The sequence below is a fragment of the Suncus etruscus genome, chromosome 10 (assembly GCF_024139225.1).
Source record: "Suncus etruscus isolate mSunEtr1 chromosome 10, mSunEtr1.pri.cur, whole genome shotgun sequence".
Classification (NCBI taxonomy): domain Eukaryota; kingdom Metazoa; phylum Chordata; class Mammalia; order Eulipotyphla; family Soricidae; genus Suncus; species Suncus etruscus.
Window position 1 is genome coordinate 52376121 of NC_064857.1, and position 27969 is coordinate 52404089.

The following is a 27969-nucleotide window of genomic DNA, read 5'->3' on the forward strand; positions in this document are numbered from 1 at the left end:
GGTCATTTTAGGGGGCTCCCCTCCCCCTTCTGTGATGCTGCAGCATCACCCTAATGGGGAGTGATCGAGTGAGGGGAGAGGGTACACCCACCCCTGCCGTCCCAGCTGGCCCCTTGGTTCTGCAGCCAGGCTGTGCAGGGTGCTAAGCCGGGGGCTCAAGAAGTGCCTTCCCCATGTAGGGTCCACAAAAGGGGAGTGCCTGGGTTCCAAAGCTGGTGTGAGGCCCCTGGGATTCAGAGGAATTTGGGATGGGGCTATGGCGGGGGCGGGGCTACAGCAGCACTGGACTCAGAACCTCTTGCTATGCGTCTGCTCTGGGCCTCGGAATCCTGGTGGTCTCGCCTTCAGCCCATCCGCTCTCCTGAGGGCTCAGCCTGGTGCTGCTGCCACAGAGAAAAGGCTCCATCAGATCATCGGGAACCACCCAGGACGCCCACCCAGCTGGCCTCCTCCTGGGTTAGGGAGGGATGGACTGAGTCAAGTGGGGACCCTCCCCCGCACCCTCCTATCCAGGACCTACCTGTGCGGCCCTGCAGCTAGATCCTCCTCCTCTGGAGCCCCTTGGTCGCCTCTGTCCCTGGGAGGGGGCTTTTTCCTCTTGGTCCTCGGAGGCTTCTCTGCACACGACACAGGGCCTAGCTGGGGCTCCCTGCACCCTCTGCCCTCCAGTCTCTGCATGCTGTCCCCAAACCCTGCGGCTGCTGCAGTAGAACTGGGAGTGAACTGCCCCCAACTCATAACCCCTTGCACAATTCTTGGAGGGTCATGAAGACCCAGCCCCAATCCATGTCCCAGTAATCAGCTCAGTAATTCAGATTCTCCCTGAAGGAGGAACAGGCTTAGGGGAGGAAAATTCCCACAAAGGCTCATTTTCCAGATGGGGATGCCCAGGGTGCAGACAGCCGGCCACAGCTTGGGGCCTGGTTGTCAACCCACACAGGTGCCCATGGAGGCCATTTCCAAGAGGTCACCACTGCCCACCACTGACCTGGCAGTCCACGCTTCTGGGGTGACACTCTGTTCTCAGCCAAGGGCACCCGGGCTAGTGCAGCCAGCTCCGAGATGAAGGCCTGCTCTGCTTCCTGCATGCAAAGAGAGGTCCGTTGGGTGGCCTCCCAGTTGCCCCTCACCAGCAGGCTGAGGCTCGCCAACTTCCTCAGGCCCCCAAAGCCGGGGGTGGGGAAGAATGACATGGAACAAAGCACTGTGGAGGAGGGAGGCTTGTGAGGAGGAACTGCATGTGGGGTCCAACCCTTTCCCCACCGACCCCCACTCCCTGGCTGTTTTCTGGGCTACCATGAGAGTAGACCAAGCTCAGAATCTGGGAAACTCACTGTGCCTCAGTTTCTCCATGGCAGCTGGGATTCCTAGCATGACCCGCCCATTGCCATTTGCCAGGCCTGCGTCTCTAAGCCCTAAGTCAGCAGTGAGCATACTGCCCCTATTCAGTGGTGACAGCGCGAGGCTACTTGATGGTGAGACTGTCCTGAGGCTCTGGCCCACAGGGCATGTCCCCACCTGTGTGTTTGCAGCCCTCGGCTCGAAGAAAAACTTTCTTTCACTTGGATAAGCCTTGTGACAAGTTTCATTTCCGTGACAACATGCTATGTATTTTCAATGATAAATTAGTATCCATGTATCCCTGGACATTCTAGGTCTAGTGCAGACCTCAGCCACTAGCAGCATGGATGGTGGCCGGGCACAGCAGGTCACATGTGGACATGTGTGTGTGTGTGTGTATGTGTGTGTGTGTGTGTGTGTGTGTGTGTGTGTGTGTGTGTGTGTGTGTGTGTGTGATTCAGGGAGTGAGAGATCCAGTGCTCAAGGCTGCTCCAAACAGGATGTGATGGGCCCACCTAAGGCACCATCAATCATAAGGTGTACAGAGGCTGTGGGGCATGTGGTCCCCTCCCAAAGGCCTTTGTGTAAGGCTGAGCCCTGGGCTGGTCCTCTATGCCCCACACTCCCGCGCCCATCCCCTGTCCCCTACCTGCAGCTGCGTGTCCAGCTGAGCCAGCAGACCCTCTGTGGCCTTGGCCATCTGCTCCCGAGCTTGCAGGCGGACTCGCTGGTGTGAGGTGAACTGCGCCAGGAACCGTTTCTGCTCCACCCACATCCTGGAGGGAGGGGACAGCTGTGCTCACGCCCCTGACCACAGTTGAATATGCTACATACTCCAAATGGTCACCAGGGTGGGCTTAGCTGAGACCATGGCAGCTGTTGGCCCTGTGCCTGACTTCTGCCTGAGCCCACCTAGGAGTGGCTGATCACCTTTTCATGAGGGAGGGGTTGACATGAGCAGAGCTTGAGAAAGTTAAGGGGGGTGGCAGGAGGCTTTTATGTAAGGGACAGTCCCTAATGGGGCGGCTTAGCCACATGCTCCTCCTTCTGGCCGAGTCTCATTTACTTTGGTTCCAGGCTACATCCTGCCATGCTTCCCCTGTGGCTTTTTCATCCCTCTTGGGATGGGTTTGCTCAAAGAGGCAGACCTAAACTTGAAGGTAGAACCACTTTGTGGCAGCTGCTGTCTATGGAGACTGCCTGAAGCACCAAATCCCACCAGTTATTGCTCTTCCTTCTGCCTTCAAACTTCTATTCATCCAACAAGATCCTATATCATCGTCTACCTCTCCACCCATACACACCAAATATCCATCTCTTAGTTTACCCATCTGTCCACCCACCCACCAACCCATCCACCATTCATCAATCCATTCACCTACCCACCCACCCATCTATCCACCCATTCATCCATCCAACCACCTACCCACCCACCCACCCACCTATCTACCATCCACCCATCTACCATCCCACACATCCACCCACCCATCCATCCATCCAACCATCCATACATTCACCCACCCATCTATCCATCTACCCACCCACCCACCTATCCACCCAATCCACCCAATCCATCCATCCATCCACCTATCACCCATCCATTCATTCATCCATCCACCCACCCTTTCACCCACCCTTCTGTTCATCCACTGGCCCACCCACCCATCAATCCATCCAACCATCATCTGTCTCTCCATTCATTCTCTCCCTCTATCCACCATCTAGTCATCTAGTACCCAGACATACCACCCACCTATATATTCATTCACTGTCCACCCATTCCTCCACCCATCATGGACCTCCCAACCCTCACCCAAAATCCACCCCTTATCTATCTATCCAACATCCCTCTATCCATTCACCCCAATTGTCCAACCCTTAGCCACCCAACCATCTCCACACACTGTCCATCTCCAGCCAGCCCCCTTTATAAGACTCTGGCACTGCTCAGGGCCACAATGAGACAGCAGAGAGGAAGGAACTAATGTTCTTATTCCCCCAAAGCCCCACTGGACTAGGGGAACAGACCCTGAATGAGGAGGGAGTGAGGGAGTCAGTGTTCCCCACCCCCACATTGGCCCAACAGCACTTTTCAGCAGGCTAAGCATGCCAGAGACATATGAGCAGAGGGGAGGGACGGAGCAGGTGCATTGCACGGAACCCCATGCATGGACCCCAATAGGAGCCTCACCTCTGATGCAGGGCTGGGCCGGACCCCTGGGCATCACTATCCACCTCAGTCCCCCTCGGGACTTTGCTGAGCTCTTGCTTCTTCTGTAGCCGGTAACTTTCCACTCTCTCCCCTAGGGCAATGTGCAGTGAGGGAGCCATGTCTGTGGGATGGGTTTTGAGGCAGGGAATCCAGCGCCAAAGAAACCCACTAGCCTCTGCTGTCCAGCCCACCTGCTTCTTGGGGGCCACACCAGCCCTCTGCCTGGTTCTAATTCAACGGGGAAAACCCTCACAGCAGAGTGTCTGCTTCTGGATAAGTTTCTGGGTGACCCCAGAGGTAAAGGCCTTTCAGAATCCAAGTGGCTGGTCCCCAAGAGCCGCCACCTGGGCTCCACTGTTTTTAAAGGACTTTTGACAGGGATTCCAGGCTATTCCAGAGGTGCCTTGAAAATGCCTTTGGAAAAATGCTTTGAAGTTTGAATTCCCAACCCTAGCAGCCAGGGAGCACTATGGCAGGGTCGTCCCCTCTGCAGCTGTTGGGGGGGGCAAGTGGAGTGGGGTCCACATACCCTGCAGGCTCTGCAGACTCAGCAGTACCCGCTCTGCGTGTTCCTTCATCATCCTCCCCAGCTGCTCCTCATAGGCACCCACGAGCCGGCCCACGCCAGGGCCGGTCACATAGACGCTCTCCACTGCCGCCTCCATCAGTGTGGCCTGCAGGGGTGGGGTGGCACAGGTCAGTGGGAAGCACACCTAGACACTGCCTGACCTGCAGACCCCAGTTGGTATCATCTCCCTGAACCCCCTCCTCCCCCATGCCAACTGCCAGCCTGGCGTGGTCCTACAATCTGCCTGGAATGCAGAGCTGATGTCCGAAGTAGCTGCAGCCATTCTGAGGCCTAGAGGAGGAGAGATCCTCCGGCAGAAATGGGGTTGGGAGGTGAGAGTCTGTTCTGTGGGCACAGTGTGGGAGCCATTGAGTAAGCCTAGAGCCCCTCTGTGGGGCCGGGGGCTGGTGCTCTGGGTCCTGTGCATTTCTCAAGCCACATTTGAGGCAGAAGAGGAGCAGATGAGGCCCCTGCCCTGCCTGGTGCTCCCAGCCCCAGTGCTCTGTCCCCCCAGGGGGGATTTGGGGGAGGCAGGGGCAGGTACATACCTTGAAGTCATCTCGGTCCTTGGCACAGCTCCTGGTGGCGGCAACGCGTGCCTGAGCCAGCAATGCCCGGGCCACAGCTCGCTTGGTGTGAGGCTGGAGCAGCAGCTCCGCGCCCTGGGCCTCAGCCAGCAGCTGCTGCTGGAGCTGCCGTCGCGTCTGCTGGGCTTCGTCCTGCAGCCGGGCCGCTTCGTCCAGGACACGTGCCTCCTGCAGGGGTGCCATCTTGTCACACCCCACCCACCACACCAGCTCAGGGCAGAGAAGGATCAGGACCAGGGAGAGGGGCAGGAGCTGGCTGGCCCATTCAGACTAGGTAGATGAGGGCTCGGTGCTCCAGTCCCGCCTGGGCGTTTCCGGGTATTCCTGTCTTGTTCCCAGACTCTCAGTGCCCCTCACGGGGACACCAGCTGCCTCTGGTGTTCCCAACATCTAGGCATCTCTGGAGTAAGGAGGCCATGGAGGCTCAGAGACGTTCAGTTACTTTCTAAAAGTCACACAGCAGGACCAGAGCTGAGTCAGGTCAGGGCTGAGTTGGAGAAACCTATGGGACAGCAGGGGCAGGTTTATGCCAAGGCAAAATATACAGGGCTCTGGGCATAGTTGGCCCTGGAAGGGGTGAGAGGACAGGGCAAAGGGCAGCCAGGCAGCAAGGTTGAGAGCTGCCCTCTGCCTTCTTGAGCTCTCTCAGTCTTAGTGAAGTAACCCAGAGCTGGTCAAAAGTCTTGGGCCAGAGCAGCTGCACAGCGGGAGGGCATATGACTTGCATGAGGCCAACCCAGGTTTGACCTCTGGCATCCCATAGAGTCATCCCCCGAGCCTTCTAGGAGTGATTTCTGAGCACAGAGCCAGGAGTAAGCCCTGAGCACCACTGTGTGTGGCCCTAAACCAAAACAAGACACAGGCAGAGGCTTATTAAAGCACTTGCCTTGCCCATGGCTAATCCAGGTTCGATCCCCAGCACCCTAGAAGGGTCCCTTGAGCCTGGCAAGACTGACCCCTGAGCACAGCACCAGAAGTAAGTCCAGAGCACCGAGCCCACCTCTCCCAAGCCCTTCCTGCCCCAGTTCCAGATCCATCAGGGCTGCTGCATGCAAAGCTGCACTTCACAGCACTCCTGACGCCTCTGCAGTGCCCCTCTGGTGGTGGCTGGGGTCACACCAGCGATGCTCAGGGCCTACTTCTGGCTCTGTGCTCAGGGATCCATCCACTGGCTCAGGGAACCCTCTGTGGTGCCCAGTTCTCTCTGGTTAGCTGCATACAAGGCCAGTGCCCTCCCAGTGTCTTCTGTCCCTGTGGTTTGGGTACAGCCTTAGGGAAGCCAGTGCCCATGGGAGGGCTTGGGGGGCGGGTTGAGACATGGCCAGTAGGGGCCCTCGGGTGTCCTCGAGTCGGGTGGGTCTCTGGGGTCTCCGGCAGGTCTCACCAGTGCCCGGAGCAGCTGCCACTGGTGCTCGTCCAGGCATGGGGCTGCCTGCTCCAGTGCCTGCTGCTCCCGGAGCTCCTGCACCAGGTTCTTCTTCCCCGACAGCCGCATCTGAGCCACCGCGGCCAGGGCACAGCCACGCAGGGCCAGCCTGCGGAGAGCTGCGCACAGCACCAGGCTGTGGCCCTGCAGGATGCTCCGCTCAGACCTGGAGAAGAGGGCAGGCTGAGCAGCGGGGGGCAGGGTCCGGGAGAGCTCTGTGCAACGAGGGGGGTCCCAGCATGGGCCAAGCGGGGTTCCGGAGTGGGGTCGGGGACACCCATCAGCCTGTCATAAAGTTTCAGCCTCACGGGCAGGCTTGGGGGGCTTCCAGGCTCCCTCCTCTCTTCACACATATGCGCACACCATGCACACAAAACATGCACGTGGGCATGAGATAAACACATCACCTGTGCACACACTACCCATGTGCATACATGCACGCACATGTGACCCACGTGCAGCACACATGTAGGTGCACGTGTGAGCGTGTGTACACACACATGCAAGCTGATCACCAGAGGGGTCCTTCCAGAATCAAGGCAGACTGGCCCTTGGAGACACAGGCCTACCTGGCTTCTCTGCCCCGACTCCAGTGCTCTGAACTCCCTCCCAGCTTGTTGGGGTTCTCCTACCAGTGGCCTGTAGTGCTCATTTAATGCCTGAAATGACTGTGTTATGAGTGACTTGGTACATCGTAGTGTTATCAAAATTAGAAAAGAGGGGCCGGAGCTGTGATGAAAGCGGTAGGGCTTTGCCTTGCATGCGCTAACCTGGGACAGACTGCAGTTCAATCTCCCAGCATCCCACCCATGTGGTCCCCCAAGCCAGGAGCGATTTCTGAGCGCATAGCCAGGAGTAACCCCTGACCACCACCGAGTGTCTCCAAAAACCAAAAAAAAAAAAAAAAAAAGAAGAAAGAAGAAAGGAGGAGGAGGAGGAGGAAGAAGTAAAAGAGTAGTAGTAGTAGTAGTAGTAGTAGTAGTAGTAGTAGTAGTAGTAGTAGTAGTATAAGGCCAAAGCAAAAGCACAGCTATCACATCCCATACAGTCTCCCAGCACAGTCAGGAATGACCCCAAATATAGAGCCAGGAGTAACCTGAGTTATTTTGGGCCGCTGGGTGTGGCCCAAAGAGCAAAGAAAAAATAGAAATGCTTTTTTTTTTATCAAGTAGAAAAGCCTGGGGGACCAGAGCAATAGTACAAGAGGCCCTGCATGAGGCCAACCCAGGACCAACCTGGGTTCAATCCCCGGCACCTCATAAGTGTGCCAGGAGCGATTACTGAGAGCACCGCTGGGTGTGGCCCCCATACCAAAAATAAATAAAATAAAATATTAAAGCAAAGGAAAGAAAAGCCCACTATCAGTTATGGCAAAAAATGTACCAAGAATAAAACATTAATAAATAGAGGTAATACCGGGCACAGGTAATTCCAGGTAAGTTAGCTCTTAAGATATCCTCCCTTTACTTGAGGGGACATTTCCTACGGGGGTCCTAGAGGGGATGATCAGATGTTCTGAGCCTGGATCATGCTGGTGGCACAGAACCAGGCACAGACTAGACCAGACAGATCTCTGGGTGGTACATTGTGAGGATGTGAGAACATCGTTGCCCAGAAAGTGTTTGCCAGTGTTCTCGTGCCTGTCAGCTCTCTGGTATGTGCATGACTAGCCCTCTTTGTAAAATGAGGGCACAGGGGAAGTCCCTTGTGCACCCCCCCCCCTCATGACACTCTCCTTCTCTCACTCTGAAGTGAGTTTGGTCTCCCGAGTCGCTGCGGGAGGTGGTGGGGGGCAGTGGACGTGGCCGAATCCCAGGGCTTGTCATGGCACAACCGAGGCCACCAGCCATGGCCCACATTCTTATACTCACTCCTCACTGAGTCCTCCCAGCCGGCTCAGCACCTGACGGACGACGCTCTCCTGGCTGTCCCCAAGCTGAGTCTGAAGCACTGTAGACAAAGCGCACTCCTCCAGCCACTCCTGGGCCGGCAGAGGGGAGGGTGGGAGTCAGCCAGGCCCATTCCGCCCGCCCCACCCCTGTTGGATCATGCCTTTTGTTTCTAGCTTCGAAGAGCAACTTGGGGCCAGCACAGTGGATGTCGCCAAGCAATGGGTGTGCCCAAAAAGAAAGAAAACAACAATCGCCAAAATAAGACCTTTCTCTTCTCATCTAGTTTATATATATATATATAATATATGATATAAGATACAAATATAAATGTTATATTATAAATTACATAAATTATAACTACATTATATAATAAATATAAATATGTGCTGTGTATGTAAATTTTTTTTTTTTTTTGGTTTTTGGGCCACACCCGGTAATGCTCAGGGGTTACTCCTGGCTATGTGCTCAGAAGTTGCTCCTGGCTTGGGGGACCATATGGGACACTGGGGATCCAACCGAGGTCCGTCCAAGCGCAGGCAAGGCAGGCACCTTACCTTTAGCGCCACCGCCTGGCCCCATATGTAAATATTTTGGGGGATGATTGGTGATTGTGCCCTACCCTAGGGTGTGACCTGGCATTCTGCCCCCACCCTAGGGTAGTACTTGATTCTGCTTCCACCATTGGTTGGTACCTGATCCCACCATTGGGTGGTACCTGATTCTGGTGGATAAAAACAAGAGTCTGTGGAAGGCCAGGGCTTTTTGGCTGGAACTGAAGCTGAGTCTTTGGACTTCAGTCTTGTCCACCGAATAAAGCGAATATTTCCACAAGCCTGACTGTCTGCGAGCTATTTACCCGCCGTTTCACCTCAGAACCGTCGGCTAGACAGGGTGGCAGACGCGTGCTCCGAGCTGGAAGGGAAAGACCTCATCCTCCATCCCTCCATCAGTCAACCTTTTCAGGGGCTGACTTGCAACAAATATGAAATTATTTAATTAGGTTTTTGGACCACAGTGTTCAGGGGTTATTCCTGGCTCTGCACTCAGAAATTACTCCTGGCAGGCTTGAGGGACTATATGGGATGCCAGGGGGAATTGAACCCAAGTAGGTTAGAGTGCAAGGAAAATGTCCTACCTGCTGTGCTATTGCTCTGACCCCATATTTACATTTTTTTTTCTGCTAAAGATTTTTCAAACTTTTATAATTTGTACCATTAAAATACCACACTTAAGTAGTCAGACTGAGGAGAGGGTCTCAAAAGGTGGGCTCTTGGGACCTTTGCTTCCCGGAAAGCCAGCGCCACAGGGAGAAAGCCCCTGTTGGGGGGCTGTAAATGCTTTTAATCTCTGCTTCCTCTCCCAGAGCCGACCCCTTAGAGATACAATCACTTTAGAAACCCTCTGTCACTCCAGCCCCATCTCTTGCTTTCTTAACCCTCAAGGAGCCTCTGTTTCAGGCCCATTCACTCGGGACAGTCCGCACACCGGTCACCCTGAGGTGGTCTGGGGATCATGGTGGCAGGGAAAGAGCTCTGGGCCTCATTGTCCTTACACAGCATGCTTTTGTATGCACTCAGTCTGGCAGGACAAAGTTTAAAGTGCAGTTTTGCTTTCCACAGACTCTTGGATTTTGTTACTTTTTTTTTTTTTTTTTTAAAGAAACGCTTTATCCTGACCTATGCTTGTAGGGGGGAAGTAAAGGAACTAGCTGGCAATTAAGACCCGTACACTGAGTGGCTTTTTGGAGCTCAGCAGACAGAGATGGGCAGCTTCTATATCCTAAATTATGGCTGGAAAGGACAAAGAGCCAGGCCCACCTGGTTGCCTGGGCAGGAAGGAAAGAAGGTCACGGAGACATCGGCTAGGTACAGACCTTCAGCAGAACGGACTAAACACCAAGATCCTCCAAACAAGGGCCCCCTCCAAGTTCCCAATGGACCTCTCACACCTCATCTCAATGTCTTTTTGTGCCAGGCAGCTGACTAGGAAAGCCTATTCTTTTGCTCTTCTCCTCTTCGCCCCACAACTACATTATGCTGCCAGAACTTCCTCTCTACATGGTCTTGTCCAACTGCTCAGCACCACAATGTCAGGCTTTGGCCTGATTGCACTCTGCGCCTTTGGATTAATTAAATCACTTGCCTTTTTGTGTTCAAGACTCAATGTGCCTGATTAAGAGGACTCCATGACAAGTCTAGGGAGCTATTGCTTGAGTGCCAGTTTCTATTTTTTTAAAATATAAAATTCTTGGGGTCGGCGAGGTGGCGCTAGAGGTAAGGTGTCTGCCTTGCCCTTGCTAGCCTAGGATGGACCACGGTTTGATCCCCTGGCGTCACATATGGTCCCCAAGCCAGGAGTGATCTCTGAGTGCCCAAAAAAAAAAAAAATTCTTGTCTAGTAGCCCCACTGTGGCCAAGACCTTCCTGCAGATGTTGAGAATTCCAATGGATTCTCTGATGCTGGGAGAGTGTGATGTGCAGTGGGTCTCACTGTCTGGACGCTGGTGCTGTTAGCCTACTCCTGCTAGGGTAGCTCTGACCTGCCTCTCCTGCCCAGAGATGCCTGCAGCCCATGGCTCCGTCACTCCATGCAGGGCTGCTCCAGCCTATCCCCTTGGTTCTCAACCTCCTCTGTCCCTCGAAGTTCCATAAGGCCCACCTGAGCAACCCAGAGTCTTCCCTCGTCCTCCTCCACCCAATCACACCAGCAAGGGCCTCGTCCCAGCCCTTGGTGTGGGAGGACAACGCAAACATCGTGGCAGCAACTTCATTGGATTGCCATTGGCTGTGCTAGCTCCCTGGCTTTCCCCAGCAAGTTGGCCTTCTCTGTGAAACTACTGGCTGCATGGCTAAGCCCCGTGAGCTACGTTCTGGGTTACGTCCATCTGGGGAAGAACAAACAGGCCTGGCTGCCTTCTAGGTAGCTCATGGATTGAGCCACCCCCTGATGGGCTTTCTGCTGCAGGTGTGACCCCTGGAAGGCTCTGCCACTGATTCCTACCTCAGGTTCCTTAAGACTCTGCTCTGACAGCCCGCTCGGATGCTGCTGGGACCCCTGACGTCACCAACCCTGCAGGGCATGACTAGCTGCCATTTTCTGAAACACGCTCACCTGTTTTTCCTGTTCCAGAAGGTCCCAGAAGAGCTTCCACTGCTGCTTCCGGAAGCGGTTGGATTTCTCCAGCTGCCGGGCAGCATTTTCCTGTGTCTCCTGCAGCAAACACTCGCTCTGGGTCCTGGGCCAGCCCGTCAGGTCTGGAAGCGTCTCAAGGAACAGCACGTCCGTGAATTTCTGGAAGGCTCCCACAGTATTGTGGTACAGCTCCTGGAGTGGATAGCCACACCAGAATCACAGCCATGTCCTCACCGTGGGCTGGGTACCCCTTCGCCCCCTCTTCCGTTTGCCCTCGGAGGCTGAGGAGAAATCTGGGGAAGGACGCTCCAGTCACACACAAGGGCATGTGATATCAATACCTGCATGTACACAGAAACAAGCATGTACTTTCTGCACAAGCATACTATGAAACACACATAGGTAAACTACAAGCTTACACGAATCACATGTTAACATCCATGCACATGTGTATCCACATAGCCGCACTCACACATCTATATCAATGTGTACACACATCCATATGCTCTAACGTGCAAACACATACATGTGTCCATATAGTCACATGCTCACACATGTAAATGTACACACATGTACAAGAACCACATGCTTATATAATCACACACATGTCCACAAATTCATATGCTTATCCATGTAACTTGCATGCATATACCCAGATGGTCCATATCTATGTGGTTGTACATGATAGGCTCATACTCAAACATATGTCCATACATGCCTACAGAGTACATGTGGGATCTGTGACCCTCCCTGCCCCCACCTGGCACAGTGCCACCAGGGCCTCTGCCATCCTGAGGGTCTCCTGATCTTCCTGCTCGTTCAGAATCAACCGCTGCCGCTCCAGGAGTGCATGGAAAGCCTGTGTGTGAGAGGGTGACTCATACGATACCCGAAGGCCCCTCCCAGAGAACATGCCCCCCATCCCAGGAGCCTGCCCCTTCCTGACTCCCATCTGGAGGCTGAGGCCTACCCAGAGGCCTCACAGATTGGAAGCCTGATGTCCAGGACCAAGACACAGGGAGCACCTTCAGGAAACCTGCCCTGGGAAGGGTTGTGGGGTACCAGGGAGTCCAGACACTGGGGCCACTGTAGGCCCTCTGCTAGGAGACGTTGCCAGCAGGGGGCACCTCAGACACTGACACCCTGTCCTGGACCCTGGGCACCTCTGGGTGCCCAGGTAGGGGTTCTGGGGAGAGGCTGTGAGCGAGGCCACTTGGTTTCCAGGCCCTCACACCTGACTTCAGCGCATTAAAAAAAAAAAATGGCAACCAGACCTTGAGCTCAGGGTTCCAGGACTATCCTGGGTGGGGTGCAGTCCTGCAAGAACCCCCTTTGGTTCCCAGGTTCAAAGTCCTGAGCTCTCATTATGCCAGTTTCTCCACGTGAGCCCCCCCACTCCCAGCCTCATTATCTCCTTAGCAGAGTCAGGCCTGAGGCACCAGTGGACAGAGCTCCGGGAGGGGGCAGCTAGATGCATCAATGGCCCTTCCTCGGCCTCTAAAGCTTCAGACAGGGAATCAAGGACCATGGTCAGAGCCACATCCATGACCACTCAGACCCGTCTTGGGAGACCCAAGTGCCAGGACATCCCGGACATTGGGGAAACTCAAGGCAAGGAGAGCTTGGCCACGCTGAGCCTCACTTGGTCCTGCCTAAGCTGTGGCAGCCCAGGGGAGATCTCAGGCCAGAAAGATAGGGCAGGGTAAGGTGTACCCAGCCAGGTTCTAGACCCAGAACCCCATAGAGGTAGGGACAGAGGAGCCCTGAGCCCCTCTGGCTATGGCCCAAGAACAAAAAAGGAGGATCCCTTCAGGCAGCCCCGCCCTCTGTCCCTTCCCAGCTGGAGCAGCAGGTCTAGCTGAGGAACTAGCAGGTCCAGGAATTGGTGCCACTCACCTATCCCTCCCGTCCACTGCCCACTCAACTCCGGGGCATCACCCTGCTGGCCCCACCCCAGGGAACCCTGTCTGTTCTACAGATCCCCAGGGGACAGAAGCTTGGCCTGTGAGGTACCCAGAATCCCCAAGTCTTGATCCACTCCGTGGGAGGTGGGCTTGAACCGAGGGAGAGCAGGACCCAGTTCTGGCCAGGAGTGTTACCTGGAGAAAGCCCTTGGGATCTGCAGGGGGCTGCGCCTGGGCCAGGAAACTCCTCCGCTCCTCCTCCTGGGCCCGCCTGAGCTCTGCAGCACCCTCCACCTGCTGGGCCAGTGACGCCTTCGCCAGCTCCTGGCCACGCTGCACCAGCTCTGCAGACAAAAGCCAGGATGCCAGGTCACCCTCACTTATGCTGGCAAGGGTGCCAGGCAGTGCATCCTTCAGCATTCCAAACCCATGGCAACACCCCCACAACTCTTCATCCTGGGTACCCAGGATAGGCAACAGGCTGCCACGGAGATCTGGGGTCATGGGTGCCGTCCTCACTGACATGGAGCCCAGACCCGGGGCCCTATTGCCCCATTTGTTGGGTCCCGTTTACTCCTTTGTTGATTGTTTGTGAATCCGCAAAGAACTCCCAGAATGAGAGATTGATTCCCACCCCCTTGTCCCCTTTTGGGGGAAGATCTTGGTAATATTTATCCGCAGCAAATAATCCACAGACAGGAGGGTTAAAGGGGTAAAAGGTTGGGTGAAGAGAGTTCTTTGTCAGCCTGCTGCTAGCTCCAAAACACACCTAGAGCCAGCCAGCCAACCAACTCTGGCCAAAGATCCTGAACAGCTTGCTCCCAAACTCAACAGCGCCCCCACCTGGAAGGTCAAAGTGGGACAACAGGCAAAGAATACTCTTATGGAAATATTTTCATATACAACAGGGCACGTGTGCAGATGGGCCCCATGGGAATGCAGGTGGAGAGGATATTACTGAGAAGGGTCGAGTGCCAAAGATTCCCACCCCCCCCCCCCAAGGCAGAAAGGGGCATGGGCAGGGAATCCCCTGGGGATGGAGCCGTTCACCCCGACTTGGGACCCCCACCATGGGCCATGAATGTTGCTTCCTGTATATAGTCAGGGCTGAGGGGGGCTGTCTGGGGTGTCAGTGGTCTGGGCGCACAGTGTGAAGCCTGGAGAGCTCCTGCCGGCGAACCTGGTCCCTGCCTCTGGGACCTGGAGGACAGAGCCCCCACAGCTGGGGTCAGTTTCGGGAACATATGAGCACACTGGTGGGTTCTGGGCACTTGTGTGCAATGCTGGTAGGCTCTGGGCATGTGTGTGATGCTGGTGGACTCTGGGCAGGGATATGCCATGCTGGGATTGGCCCTGCGCACCCCAGGCCGGTGCTAACAGTCCCTCCCCAGCCCTGCCCTGTACTCTTGGCCTCCGATGGGGTGTTTGTCCCCCGCTTAGAGCTGTTCCTGGGACCTTCTGAGCCAGCACTTGTGCGTCCGGCCCCCGCCACACAGCCCTTTGCCTCTATCCCTGCCAGACCTCCACCCACCTCGGCCAAAGTGCTCTGCCTGGCCCCAGAAGGCCTTGTGCTGCTGAGTGAGTAGCTCCTCCTTCTGCTGCCCGGAGAGCCGGCTGCCCGCTGTGAGCTGCTCCAGGGACTGGGACAGGGCGGCCAGCCAGGACTCCGCTTCCTCCTGCACCTGCCGCTTCAGCATCTCCAGGGCCTTGGCCATGTGCGCCCGCCCCAGGGTCCTGTCCACGGCATCCTGGGGTTCGGGTAGAGGGTTAGCAGCAGCTGGAGCACTAGGCTGTCGAGGGTCTGAGCTTTGTGGGGTGTAGGTAGCAGGGGTGAGCTCAGAGGAGCTGGTGCTCCCCCCAGCATATGGGCTCTCTGAGTTGCAACTGCCCCCAATCCCGTCCCTCCAACCCAGCTCTGGGTAGAGCTTCAAGAACAGGGTCGGTAACAGCAAGGAGAAGCAGGGCTTGTACCTGGGACTAGCTCTGGGCCCTGTGCAGATACCCTTTGCACCCGGAAAAGGTGCCCTAGTCATGGGACCCCAGAAATCCTCAGGATCCCACCCCTGTGAGCACTGGTGGGTCCTCTGTTGCCCCCACACCTGCTCTCCCCCAGACAGGTGGTGAAAGGTGTGTCCCTTGTCTTCTCTGCTGTCCCCCTGCCACCCCAGCCTTAATGGGTCTGGTTGCAGGCTGAGTGAAGGGACAGTGTGGATGCCTCGCCCCCAGGAAGTGGAGATGCCTGTCTGGGGAGGTCAGTCCCTGCCCAAGAGGCCGCTTTGGGCTCTTCAGCGCTTCTGTAAGACAAATCCGGCCCGACTGCTAGAGGGCATGTGAAGACAAGCTCTGGAGCCCGTGAGTGATGCCAGGAGTTGAAGCCAGAATGGGCAGCTGTGGGCAGCCACTGTGGGTCTCCCTCCCTCCCTCCCTCCCTTTTCTCTCTCTCTCAATCTCTCGCTCTCCCACTCCCTCTCTCCCTCCCTCTCTCCTCTTTCTCCCCTCCCTCTCTCTCCTTATCTCTCCTCTCCTCCCTTCATCTTTTTCTTTCTCTTCCTCTCTCCCCCTCTCATCTCTCTCTGTCCCTCTCTCTTCCTCTTTCACTCTCTCCCTCTCTAGGTCTCTCCCTCTCCATCTCCTTCTCTCTCCTTCCTTCACTGTCTTTCCTTTCCTCTCCCCTCTCCCTCTCTCTCCCTTTCTTACTCTGCATCAAGGCCTGGCGGTGGGCCTGTGCTCCAGGGTAGCACCACCACAAGAAACAGACCCTCAAATTCCATCACGGGGGTGGACCCTGGACAATGACATCCCCAAGAGATGCTCAGGCAATGAGGAGGAGGAACTCCAGCTTCATTCACACCATTGAGCAGCTGGTTGTTGTCCAGGGGTCACTGAGGACCCCAGTAAGTATCCGCAGGGGACCCCTCTGGGACCACTTAGACAACTTCAATGTGCAGCACTGTATGAGACAGGTTCTTACTGCTGCAGAACAGGGAGCTGGCCCATATCTCACTAGGGGAGGCCAAACAGATGGACAGAAGGGTGGATGGATGAGAAAATGAGGGATGGAGGCACAGCAGTAAGGCATTTGCCTTGCATGAGGTGACCTGGGAAGAACCCAGGTTCGATTCCCAGCATCCCATATGGTCCCCTGAGCATGCCAGGAGTGATTTCTGAGTGTGGAGCCATCAGTAATGGCTGAGCATTGCCAGGTATGGTAAAAACAAAACAAAAAAGAGAAAATGAAATGGGTCGATGGGGGTAGTTGGTCAGTGAGTGGATTAGTTTGTGGTAGATGGATGGAAGGAGGATGATGGGCGGGTGGGTAATTGGCTGGTGAGTGGTAGACAAATGGATGGGTGGGTGGGTGATGGATAAATGCATGTATGTATGGAGGATAGACAAACTTGGACACATGGGTAGGTGGATGTTCATACAGGAGAGTGAGCAAGGAGAGGGTTGGACAAGTGGAGTTTCTGCTTCTCTCTGAATGTTCCACTCCGATCTACCACACAAGAACACTGATTTCTACTCCCCTGGAAACTCTGAGATTCTGTGTCTCTTCTGGCAACAGCCCATGCTCCCTCTCTCCCCTCCCCGCCACGGTACCAGCACATGCAGGTCCTGCGAATCCAACAGCAGCCCCTCGACCACAGCCATTCTCTCGGTCAGTGTCATTAGGAGCTGTCGGGCTTTGGAGTGGGAGCACTTCAGCTGGTCCACAAGAAGGTGCTGGACACTTTCCATCTTTTTCCAGAAAGCTTCCATCTGTGGAGAGAGAAAGAAGTGGAAGGAGGGGAGAAAACTTTTTTTGTTGTTGTTGTTTTTGTTTTTGGGCCACACCCGGCGGTGCTCAGGGGTTACTCCTGGCTCTCTGCTCAGAAATAGCTCCTGGCAGGCACGGGGGACCATATGGGACACCGGGATTCAAACCAACCACCTTTGGTCCTGGATCGGCTGCTTGCAAGGCAAACGCCGCTGTGCTATCTCTCCGGGCCCAAGAAGACTTATTTAAGAAAAGCTATAAAGGGGGCTGGAACAATAACACTGTAGGGGGAGGGCATTTGCCTTGCACACGGCCCACCGGGTTCAATCTCCATCATCTCATAGGGTCCCATGAGCCTGCTAAGAGTGATTTTTGAGCAAAGAGCCAAGAGTAACCCCATCCTCTAATCCCACATTCATCCACCTACCTGTCCACCCACCCTCCATTCACTCATCCACTGATCCATCCATCTACCCACCCACCCACCACCACCCCTGAAAGAAAAGCAAGAAAGCAGTATAGTGTGCACTCAGGCATCATGCCCTTATCACAGCCAGACTCTCATGCTTCTACTAGTCAAGGTAAGTTCATCTTGGCAAGTTCATCATCAGGATAAGTTCATCCCCGCTCAGGTGAGGGACACCTGCCCCCCACTATTATGGTGCAGCTCAGTTCTAGGAGGCTTTGTATCCAGCACTGAGCTCTGCAGTTGAGGAAGAAGTTACTCCCACAACCCCAATTCTGCATCCCCGTCGACTACATTCAGGGGGACCCACTTCTAGAGCGGCATGACTTTGCCACAGAAGCCAATCTGATGGAGGAGGGCAGTGTCAGGTGATTTTATCCATGTGCACTAGAAGATGAGACTGACGGGACCAGAGAAATAGCATGGAGGTAAGGCATTTGCCTTTCCTGCAGAAGGATGGTGGTTCAAATCCTGGCATCTCATATGGTCCTCTGTGCCTCCCAGGGGCGATTTCTGAGTGTAGAGCCAGGAGTAACCCCTGAGCACTGCTGGGTGTGACACCAAAACCGAAAAACAATCAAAACAAAAAACAAAAAAAAGATGAGACTGACGATGGAGTGGTTAAAGCAACAGCACAGAAGGGAAGGCGTTTGCCTTGCACACTACTGACCTGGGTTCGATCCCCAGCTTCCCATACAGCGCTCTGAGCAACACCAAAAGTGAGTCTTGAGAACCACTGGGTATGGCCCCCACACAAACGAACAAACAACCAAACGAAAACCCATGGTGAACAGGTGGAAGGAAATGAAAAAAATAATAACCCCCTGAACTGTGCTGCCAGAGTGAGGGCATGAGAGTGGGAGGGTAAGGAAAGAAGGAAGCTCTTGGCAGAGCTGAAAGGACCCTGAGCACAGATGGGTATGTCCGTGGGGAGGAAGTCCCTGGCTTGAAGGGAAAAGCAATAGGATAGAGCAACAACAAGGAAACCAGGAAGGTCTCTGCTTATCCTCAGACCTCCCACCTCGAGTCCGACCATCACCAGCAAGGCCAACACGACCCTCTGCAAGAAGCGGGTACCAAGGCCATATCTGCTTACTCAGAATATTGCCCCGGGAGCTAAGCAAGCACCAGTCTTGCTGTCACACTGGACAGAAACAGGTGTTGGTAGTAAGTGATGTCCCAGTCTGCAGAACTGGCAGCCAGCAAATGCCCCGAGTCACAGACTGTGATGATCCTGACATTAGAGCGACAAGAAAAAGATTTATCTGAAATCAAAGCAATGAGCGCTTGCTAGAAAAATCAGAACTGCTGGAACCTCGCCTCCTCCCAGCACTGCTTCAAACCCTCTGGCAGACGGGATCCTGTAACGCAACTCTTTCAGGGGACCCCAGAACCACATAGAGTAACTGTTCAGGGAATTCAACTTGATGTGAAAGCTTCGGAGACACCACTTCAGAGATGGAGAAGAACAGCACAAAGAGGGGCGCTGTCTCCCAGGATTATCGGTCACTCTCAGGCCTGACTCCGGGCCGTCCCTTTCCCTCATGCAAAGCTCAGATCATCTCCTAGAGCCTCAGTCACCCCTGCTGTCCTCTGTGTCTCTGGCCCTGTCACCCTCCATAAATCCCAGTTCCTCTTGCCCTAAACAAAGAACTAAGCACTGTTAGTTTAAAATAAAGTGTCTCTGGTCATAAGCCTGGGACCCATTCCTTCCTGGTCATCAGCTGGGGGACGTCCTCATTCCAGAACACACCAGAGGGATGGAAGTGGACCCTTGCTGGCTGATTGGGCCAACAAGGACTTCTTTTGTAAATCTGGACCGCCTAATGGTATTTTCTCTTCTGTAACTTCAGAAACTGGCTACAGAGTTTGGTTCAAGAGGAAATGCAAGTGTTATGACACACACGGTTTTGTGCAGTCTCGTGATGAGCTGCCATGGAGGGCTCTCATACAAGAGCAAACCACACATACTTACGTTGTGCATCAAAAGCTCAGCATTCTCACGCTCCTTCTTTTCCACGTCAGCCAGTGTGACGTAGGCGGGCTCGCAGGCAGCCAACATCTCTGTGCCCGACAGTCTGAGCTGAAGGCTCTTTTCCAATTCCTCCAGGTCCTGAAGAAAACCAAGCCGGTAAACAGGGGAAGAAAGGTTTCTTGATTCCAGGAAAAAATAAAGGTCTTTAATTTAAAAAATGATATTGAACATTTCTCAGCCACCCTTCATAATTTGAAGCATTGGCTCCTCTAAGGTGTGAAGTTCAAATGTGTTTTAGCACTAGCATTTTAAGAGATGCTGCTGTTTTCAGACTGGTACCAATATGTTTGTCTATTATCCCTATTATCAAATCTATTAGGTTGACATGTCTGTCTCATAATCAGCTATTTTATAGATGAAAGCAAGAGTAGTTTCACATCCTGTGACATGGTAATAAACTATGGTTTTCACCATATGGTAAGAAAACATTTTATAGGGGCCAGAGAGATAGAATGGAGGTAAGGCATTTGCCTTTCATGCAGAAGGACGGTGGTTCAAATCCCGGCATCTCATATGGTCCCCCGTGCCTGCCAGGGGCGATTTCTGAGCATAGAGCCAGGAGTAACCCTGAGCGCTGCTGGGTGTGACCAAAAACAAACAAACAAACAAACAAAAAAAGAAAACATTTTATAGATGAAAACAAAAGTATTTTCTTTGGTGACATACATAGGTGTAAATGAATTTTAAGTGGCTCCCCTCCATCCCCAATCAGCGGAAGACTCACATTTTCTTGCTTTGAAATAATTTTCTGGCATAATTCATCATCAGGCTTCTTCTTAGGGAGATCCAGGAGGCACATTTTTAAAATCTGGATAAACATCTGTTACAAAAGAGGAAACAATTCAGAGAAAGGTGAAAGTTTTAAGTAAGGGCATCACTCTCTCTTCCTTCTGTACTTCAGTGCGCATGGCACACACACACACACACACACACACACACATTTTTACTACAGGAAAAGACAACAGACCATGTAGTATAATAAAGGATTTTATGCTTTTTTTTTTTTTTTCATAAAACCTGGGAAAGAAATGCTCCGTGCATCCACACATTTATCAGTAAATCTTTGTGGTACCTTCACAGCCAGGCCCCATCCTTACCTTATTTGCTAAGTGGGGGAGGGGTTTGCTTGCCGTGGAAAGATCCAGAAAAGTGCAGAGAACTGAAGGAGTCAAGCCCTCATTCCAGCCACCTGCCTCCACTGCTGCCCCCCGAAACCACACAGGTAGCTAATTTGGCTTATCACACCCCTTCCTGAAGAATATAAGCACCAAGCAGCCTTAAATAATGCATCTTTTTTACTCCTGGGTTCTGAAAATTTTCCACTAGTGACCCCCACTCTCCCCAGAAATGCCACATGGGCTAGCGCTGCCAGGAACATCTCGGGTTCAGGCAGCTATTGATTCTGAATTCAAGTTTTGTGATGGCACCTTTGGAGACCTTTACTGGGGGTAGAGTTTTCTGAACCCCCACTGGGTGGATTTCAGTAAAGTCAGACATGAAGTGAATAAGCAGAAGCGCACCCTAGTGGCACCAGACGCTACTGCCACGCCCCTGATCTTCCGCCTCCCACCTCCAGAGACAGTGTCGCTCACTTTGGGGAAAGGGTCTTCAAGCCAAGAGCTGTCTCCTCTGCTTCTTAACAGTTCACCACTGCAGATACAGGGATAAAACTACTACCCCTCCCCCCATGCATGCACATGTCTGGCAAAACACACGTCTTTGGGACAAAGATTTCAGGTGATCGCAGGTATGAGCGGGCAGGGATTCTTGCCCAGACCTCAGGGATCAGTCCTGGCAGGCCTCAGGGTGATATGTGATAGGTGGTGCCAGGGATGGAACCCAGGTCAGTCCCCTCTGCAATTCTGAGAGACAGAGAGAGAGAAAGAGATGAGAGAGAGAGAGAGAGAGAGAGAGAGAGAGAGAGAGAGAGGAGATGGGAGTGGGGAGAGAGAGCGAGAGAGAGAGTGAGTGAGAGAGAGAGAGAGCGAGAGAGAGAGAGAGCGAGAGAGAGAGAGAGAGGGAGAGAGAGAGAGAGAGAGAGAGGGAGAGAGAGAGAGAGAGAGAGAGAGAGAGAGAGAGAGAGAGAGAGAGTTTTCCACTGCTGCCACCCCTTTTTCCATTTCCATTTCCAGGGCTCAGCCCCCTCCCACCTACCAGGTGCTTCTCCTGCCTCAGGGCCGCGTCCAGACTCAGCAGATCCTGGAGGTGGAGGTTGTAGATGCACAAGTCCAGGTCCAGGCTGAAAAGAGGAGAGGCAGAGGAGGGAGGAGGGCAATGAGGGATGAGAGGACAGGGGAGAGGAGAGGGGAGAAAGGGGGAGAGGAGGAGAGGGGAGGAAGGGAGAGGGGAAAGAAGGGGTGGAGGAGAGGAGAAGTCAGGGGCAGAGACAGGAGAAAAAGAGAGGGATGGGAGGTGTGGAGGCTTGCTGGAGCAGGAGGGCAGCGGCTCTCCCTCGCCTGGCCCTGGTTTGCTCAGGCCCTGAATAGCCCCGAGGCAAACCAAGGACTCAGAGTGGGGCTGTGAGGTAGGGAGGGTCATTCTGAGTCCTTTTCTCACCTGCTGTGTGAGCCCAGGTGGCACACTCAGCCTCTCTTGTGTCTTTATTCATGTTTCTTTAACCAGGGGCAGTGGGGTGGGGCAGCAACACAGGAGATGGACTTTGTGCTCCATCTCTGGCTCTAAACAACCCTCTGCCCATGAGCACTGAGCACCAAGCACCACAACACAGAAACTGAGCACCGAGCACCACAGCACCAGGCTGTCAGGAGAAGCCTTAACTCTCCCGCCCAGGCAGGACTAGCAAGCACTCAGTCCTCCCAAAACAAATACCAAAATACAGGGCCGGAGTGACAGCACAGCGTACACTGCTTTTGCCTCTCATGCAGTTAACCTGGGTTCTCTCCCATATGGTTCTCTGAGCCTGCCAGGTGTGGGCCAAAACAAACAAAACCAAACCAAAAATAAATACGTTTTGAGAAAAGCACAACGAGTAGGTCCCTGGCCTCAGACGTGACTGACCCGAATTTGACCCCCAGCATCCCATCTGGTCCCCTGAGCAGTGCTAGGACTAATTCCTGAGCACAGAGCTGGGAGTCAGCCCTAAGCACTGTTGGATGTGCCCCCCAAAATAAGCAAGTAAGAAAATAAAATGGAGCAGGAGCAGTCCCTGGGCTGCCTGGCTTGGTGGAATTCAGTCACTGATTAATAAAGGCTGATCCGGTGGCCAGGGGCAACTGGTCTGGCCCTCGGTCTCTGCAGCAACTATTAACCCCAGTGAAGCACCCAGGCCATGGCCAGAACATGGAAGGGGCCACATCTGGGCATTACTCAGCCTGCCCAGAGGCCTCAACTGCAGGTGGCCAAGGGTCTCCCAATCCCTAACTGGCACAAGCCACGGGCTCCAGGCGAATCCCGCCACAACTCCAGACACCTACTGCTGCATGCCTGAGCGACTGGCCCTCTGCTTGGTGCTCTGCCCAGAGCTCCCGAACACACCTCTCACCGATCAGCGCCTCTGGCAGGCTACGGGCCCGCAGGAAGGTGCGGCGCAGGAGCCGGTCACTGGAAGCCGAGTGCGAGCTGGCCAAGGAGCTTCGGTCATCCTTGGCGGCCTGGCTCAGGGTGCCCAGGCTGCTGCTCGGTGACGCATCAGGCTGGTGGGGCAGCACGGCCACAGGGGGTTCATGAAGGGACGGGTTGGACGAGCCGTCGGCCAGAGGCTGGGGAGAGAAGGCACTGTGCTAGGGCAGCACCCAGGTTCTAAAGCAGGGCCCGGGTTCTAGAACAGGGCTTGGTTGGGCGAGACCTGACCCTACTCCCACTGGGCCACACTCAAGACTACGTAATGGGGAGTGGGCTGCCTGCTCTCCCCAGATACCTGTATCTAACACTCAGGAGTCCACTCTGATTCCCTCACGGGGCAAACACTGCCCTCACCCCACCTGCCCACAGTGACCCCTCACCCATCCACACTGGGGTTTCTCACCCCCCTGCCTCTGCCTCTAATCCTTGGCCATTCAGGGGCTCCAAGCTTCTTACCAAGGATTCACATTTCCCTCCACCTACAGCCGTATGCGTGGCCCACAGAGGCTCTAGCCCAGGCCCCTTCGCATAAACTGGAGGGGTCACAGATCATGAGGCATCACAGCTCATCTGGGTCGAGGCTCACTGGCTCTGTCCCCGCCTGGCCTAAACATGGTCTCAGCCGGGCTGTACCCTCCCTCCCTCTTTAATGCCAAGTCCAGGCCAGGCCCTATAGCCTTGGCCCCCATCACAGTTCTCCTGCCATGTCTGGCCAGACCAGGAGGTCTTAGGGGGTGGGGACAATCCTCAGCCACCAGGAGAGCCAGTGCTCCCAGGTCAGGGATAGGAGCTGCTCGTGTGTCCCCCGACGGTTCTGAGCAGAGGAAGCAGGCCCTGGATGTGCACGGGAGCAGGTTGGGGCCTAAGCCAGGTCCTTATTCCTGGGCTGAGTGTCTCTGAGAAAGTCCAAGAAACTTCCTCCACCGGTGCAGACCTACTCCTGGGCCAGGTGCTTGACTCAGATCGAGGCCTGTTGTCAGGGGATTAGTCTCTTTTGGTGCAGTTTCTCCCAGCAGTGAGACACGAGACCACAGCATCTCTGGGCCTGCTCCCACAAACTCCGGAGCAGGGACCATGACCAGAACACACTTGGATGGGGGACCAAGGCTGTTCCCTACACCACACACCTCACATAGCCCCACGGTTTGGCGAAGTCAGGGACCTCAGACTCACCGCTACCCAACTGTTCTCTCCTCAAACCCTCAGCTTGAACCCCTACATTTTGTTCCCAGGCCTCATCAAGCCCCCCAGGGGGGGCTGAGGCTACTCACCCGAAACTTCTGATTGATGGGGTAGACGACTTTGGCCTTTAGTGCAAAGGCGGTGATGTTACTGTTGAAAGAAGGCTCGTATTCCTGCGGAGAGGACAGTGTGGGCTGAAGAGAGCCGGTGCAGAGCAGGGCACATGCCAGGAATGCTAAGGGCACTAGCATGAGTACCTGGTACCATGTGGGTCCCAGTCATGTCTGGGGTGGTGCTGGAGGTCCTTGGAACTGCAAGGCCCAGGCATCAAGGCAGTCTCGGGCTGGTATTGGGCAATCAGACCCGGGAAGGAAGGAAAGAAGGAAGGAGTGAGGGAGAGGGTAGGAAGGAAAATAAGGAGGGAGGGAAGGAAGGAAGGAAGGAAGGAAGGAAGGAAGGAAGGAAGGAAGGAAGGAAGGAAGGAAGGAAGGAAGGAAGGAAGGAAGGAAGGAAGACATAATTGCCCAAGCAACTCCCAAATAGCCAGGCCAATGCCAGGCCCCACCCAGATCCAGCCGCCCTGAGCAGTGTCTGTGGATAATCCCCCACTATCACATAACTTCCAGCCACTCATAAGGCCTCCTCCCTCAGACCCACCTCTAGTATCTGAGGGCAGAGGCTTCACCTGTAACCACCTTTCCTCTCACTAATAACTTGGTTCCAGGGGCCAGAGAGGCAATGTAGGGGTTAGGACACTGGTATCATACAGTCAACCCCTGTATGGTTGGTCCCTTACAACACGCTGATCAAGGACTGATCCCAGGTATAAACTCTGAGCCCCAACAATGTACCACAAACCCAAACAAACAACAACAACAACAACAAAAAACTGGCCACAGCTCCTCTGTTTGTCAGCCTGCACAGAGAGTCCTTTCAGGAACCCTTTGTCAAGGGTACTTGGAGCTCTAAGCCTGTTCATTCAGGTAGCTAACTGACCAGAGGGTGTGGCTCAGGGCTGCTTCTTGAACAGGAGTGCCCTGTGCATGGTGAAAAGGGGGGGTATACTGAGGACTTGGGCTGCTCAGTGGGGGTAAAGCAGGATGTGGGGGGCAGAACCCCAGCAGCATGGCCGTTTCTTTCCCATTCCTACAAACAGGCAGAATGAGGATAGAGGAAGAAGGGGCAGAGACAGCGAGGGAGGGGGGCCTGGCGTCTGGCATAGATCAGCCACATCTGGGCTGCCAGCGGGTACCTGGCTGAGGCGCCCACCCTCTGTGCCCCTGCAGTGTCCCCAGTGCCCCACTTACATCCAGAGCCTCCTCCCCGGACACATTTGTTTCGCGTCTTCTCCGCCTCCCAGTGGGACTGGTGTCCGGGGCTGCTGGCACTCGAGTCTCCAGGCTCCTGAGCAGGCCTTGAGCGTTGTCTTTCTGAATTCAGGGAGGGAACGGGTCACTGCTGTTGGGGAGCTGGGGCCCCATGCCCATGACCTCAGCCACCATCTCCCCACTGTATCTCATCACTCTGTACTCTCCCACGGGGCTAGTCACTCCACCTTCAGGACCCTGCAGTGGGTCACCTTCCTGGGAGACCCACAACCACCTCCCCCAGGCCTCCACTGCAGAGGCCAAGCTCATCCCGTGGCTCTGCTGGGTGTTGGATGCTACCTCTGCCTGGGCCCCTCCACCTCCACCAGCCAAGAGCTGCCATGCACGGACCCTCGATTTCCAGCAACAGTGTACAATGGTTCTAAGATAATTTTCAGTGACATTCAATGACTGGAAAAACAGTTCAGGCAACAGGCTTTCAGGAGGCCAGTTCCAGTTCAATTCCATGACCCTATAAGCCTCCACAACATTGGGGGGTGTGGAAGGCCTTTGAGGGCCCCCCCAGCACCAGCAGGGTAATAAAGGTCACTCTCAGCATTGCAGGGCCTGAGTACTGAGATCTGGGTAGCTGCAAGTCACCCAGAGAAGTCCACAGGTCTCCTTAGTACCCACTGAACAAAAGTGACTTGGAATGCCCAATGGTTTAAAGGGGCACTTGCTTGCATGCAGCTGGCCCCAACATAGTCTGTCACCCCACGGGCTCCTTGAGCACTGCCAGAAGTAATTCCTGAACACAGAGCCAGGAGTAAGTCTGAGCACGGTATGTTCCTCACCCTCCAATGTTACAAGCGTTTGTTTTCAGAGCTTCAGAGTGGAACCCCAGCCTTTGAGATGTGAGGCCTGAGGTTGGGTCCCTGTCCCTGCTGGGATGCCTCCTCCACCACTAAGTGTGTGTGTATTCCTCCTCCTCTGCATGATTCAAATCTTTTTTTTTTTTTTGGTTTTTGGGCCACACCCGGCGTTGCTCAGGGGTTACTCCTGGCTGTCTGCTCAGAAATAGCTCCTGGCAGGCACGGGGGACCATATGGGGCACCGGGATTCAAACCAACCACCTTTGGTCCTGGATCGGCTGCTTGCAAGGCAAACGCCGCTGTGCTATCTCTCCAGGCCCGCATGATTCAAATCTTAAGTGACTTGGACACACAGGGCTGGAACCATAGTGCAGCGGGGAGGGCGTCTGCCTTGCACACTGCTGCCCAGGTTAAGTCTCCAGCATCGCATGTGGTACCCCAAGCATAGTCAGGATTTATCATCCCCTAGTGCAGGGCCCGGAGTAAACCCCTGAGAACCACTGGGTGTGGACCCCTCACAACAAAAGTACCCATCATTGGTCTTTCATACACCTCCGTCCCTCGAGAGCATAGTGGTCTGACACGCATCCGACGCTTGAGCAAGGCCGTCACTTGCCCATGCTCGGCTCGCCCAGCTGGGAAGAGAGTACCACTTGGGGACAGGGCCCACCTCGGCACAGACAGCCCCTTTGCCCAAGAAAAGTGTGGCTGATAAGATGCTTCCCCCGCTTTTTCTTGGAGAAGTTCCACTCCAAAGAGGGACATCCTTTGGCAAAAAAGGAGTCTGGCTGGACACCCCTCCCGTGGCTTCAGCGCCCAGTTTCTTCTGAGCTCAGCAAACTCACAAGAGGCGAGGAGTGAATGCAAGCAGGAATGCACGCAGCCTCGGCACCCTGGGACCCATGGGGAGACCCAGGTCCACTGCAAGCGACCCCCGCCCCAGGCCTCTTGCTCCAAAGGCACAGGCTGGTTTGGAGCAGCGCCCAGAGGGTCTCTGAGGTCGGTGGCCGGGCTGGAGGCAGGGGATTGCCCGGCACAAGCCCGGGGGTCACCAAGCCTTCTCCCTTGATTGAGGTCCCCACAACCAGCCACCGCCAGGCACCCCGGGACCCGGTCACCCGGCGTGGGCTCCGCGCTCCCCGACCCACCTGGTGCCGCTGCCGCCGGCGGACAGCGCGGCAGCCGAGCCAGAGGCCCAGGCCCAGGCCAAGCGCTGCTCCCAGGAGCACAGCGGGGACCAGCAGCGCAGGCACCGGCCGAAGAGTGTCCCGGCCCAGCCGCAGCCGAGCTTCGCTCCCGCAGGCCGGCAAGCTGCGGGCCATGACGGGCCACCCGGACTCCAGCACCCTAAGATCCCAGCAGGCCCTCGCGGCCCGGCCCGGCCCGGGAGGAGCCTGGATCGCCCGCCCCAAACTTGGAACCAACCCCCCCGGCACACACTGAGCATGCCCACCGAGGGCCATGCCCACTTAGGGCCTAGGAGGGGATGCCCCTGAACCCCTGGTGTCGGGTTTCTTGCAGAGCAGGGTGAGGACGGAGAAACTGGCTCGGGGAAACTGAGCCCTCTGCACCCTGCGAAGTCACTTCAGCCTAGTTTTAGCTTTCCCTTTTAGCCTTCCCGACTTGGCCCCCTTCTGATGCTCCCTTCCTCCATTTCCACGCACACCCTCCTGACGCACCAGCTCTGAGCCTTGGTGCCCAAGGAA

General features: G+C 54.9%; 1 protein-coding gene across 1 annotated transcript; it reads right to left on the reverse strand.

Moving 5' to 3' along the window:
- Positions 1-301: 301 nt before the first annotated feature.
- EVC (EvC ciliary complex subunit 1) lies at positions 302-27585 on the reverse strand. The gene is made up of 21 exons (XM_049781651.1): positions 27412-27585; positions 25392-25514; positions 24174-24257; positions 22816-23039; positions 21475-21559; positions 20045-20140; positions 19261-19398; positions 16663-16821; positions 14594-14810; positions 13258-13406; positions 11919-12017; positions 11138-11350; positions 8006-8115; positions 6093-6300; positions 4670-4876; positions 4083-4227; positions 3533-3644; positions 1991-2117; positions 989-1082; positions 521-617; positions 302-383 (listed from the first exon to the last, which is right to left on the reverse strand). The coding sequence occupies exons 1-21, from the start codon at positions 27583-27585 to the stop codon at positions 302-304; spliced, it is 2943 nt and encodes a 980-aa protein (XP_049637608.1).
- Positions 27586-27969: the final 384 nt, after the last annotated feature.

What these genes read in the sequence shown, in the direction of transcription:
- EVC (XM_049781651.1), bottom strand. Translation starts at nt 27,585, where the DNA reads ATGGCCCGCAGCTTGCCGGCCTGCGGGAGCGAAGCTCGGCTGCGGCTG. An exon ending in CTGAGCTTTTGATGCACAAC is followed by an intron (nt 16,822 to 19,260) that starts GTAAGTATGTGT and finishes CTCTCTCCACAG; the next exon opens with ATGGAAGCTTTCTGGAAAAA. An exon ending in AGGACCGAGATGACTTCAAG is followed by an intron (nt 4,228 to 4,669) that starts GTATGTACCTGC and finishes CCACCCCTGCAG; the next exon opens with GCCACACTGATGGAGGCGGC.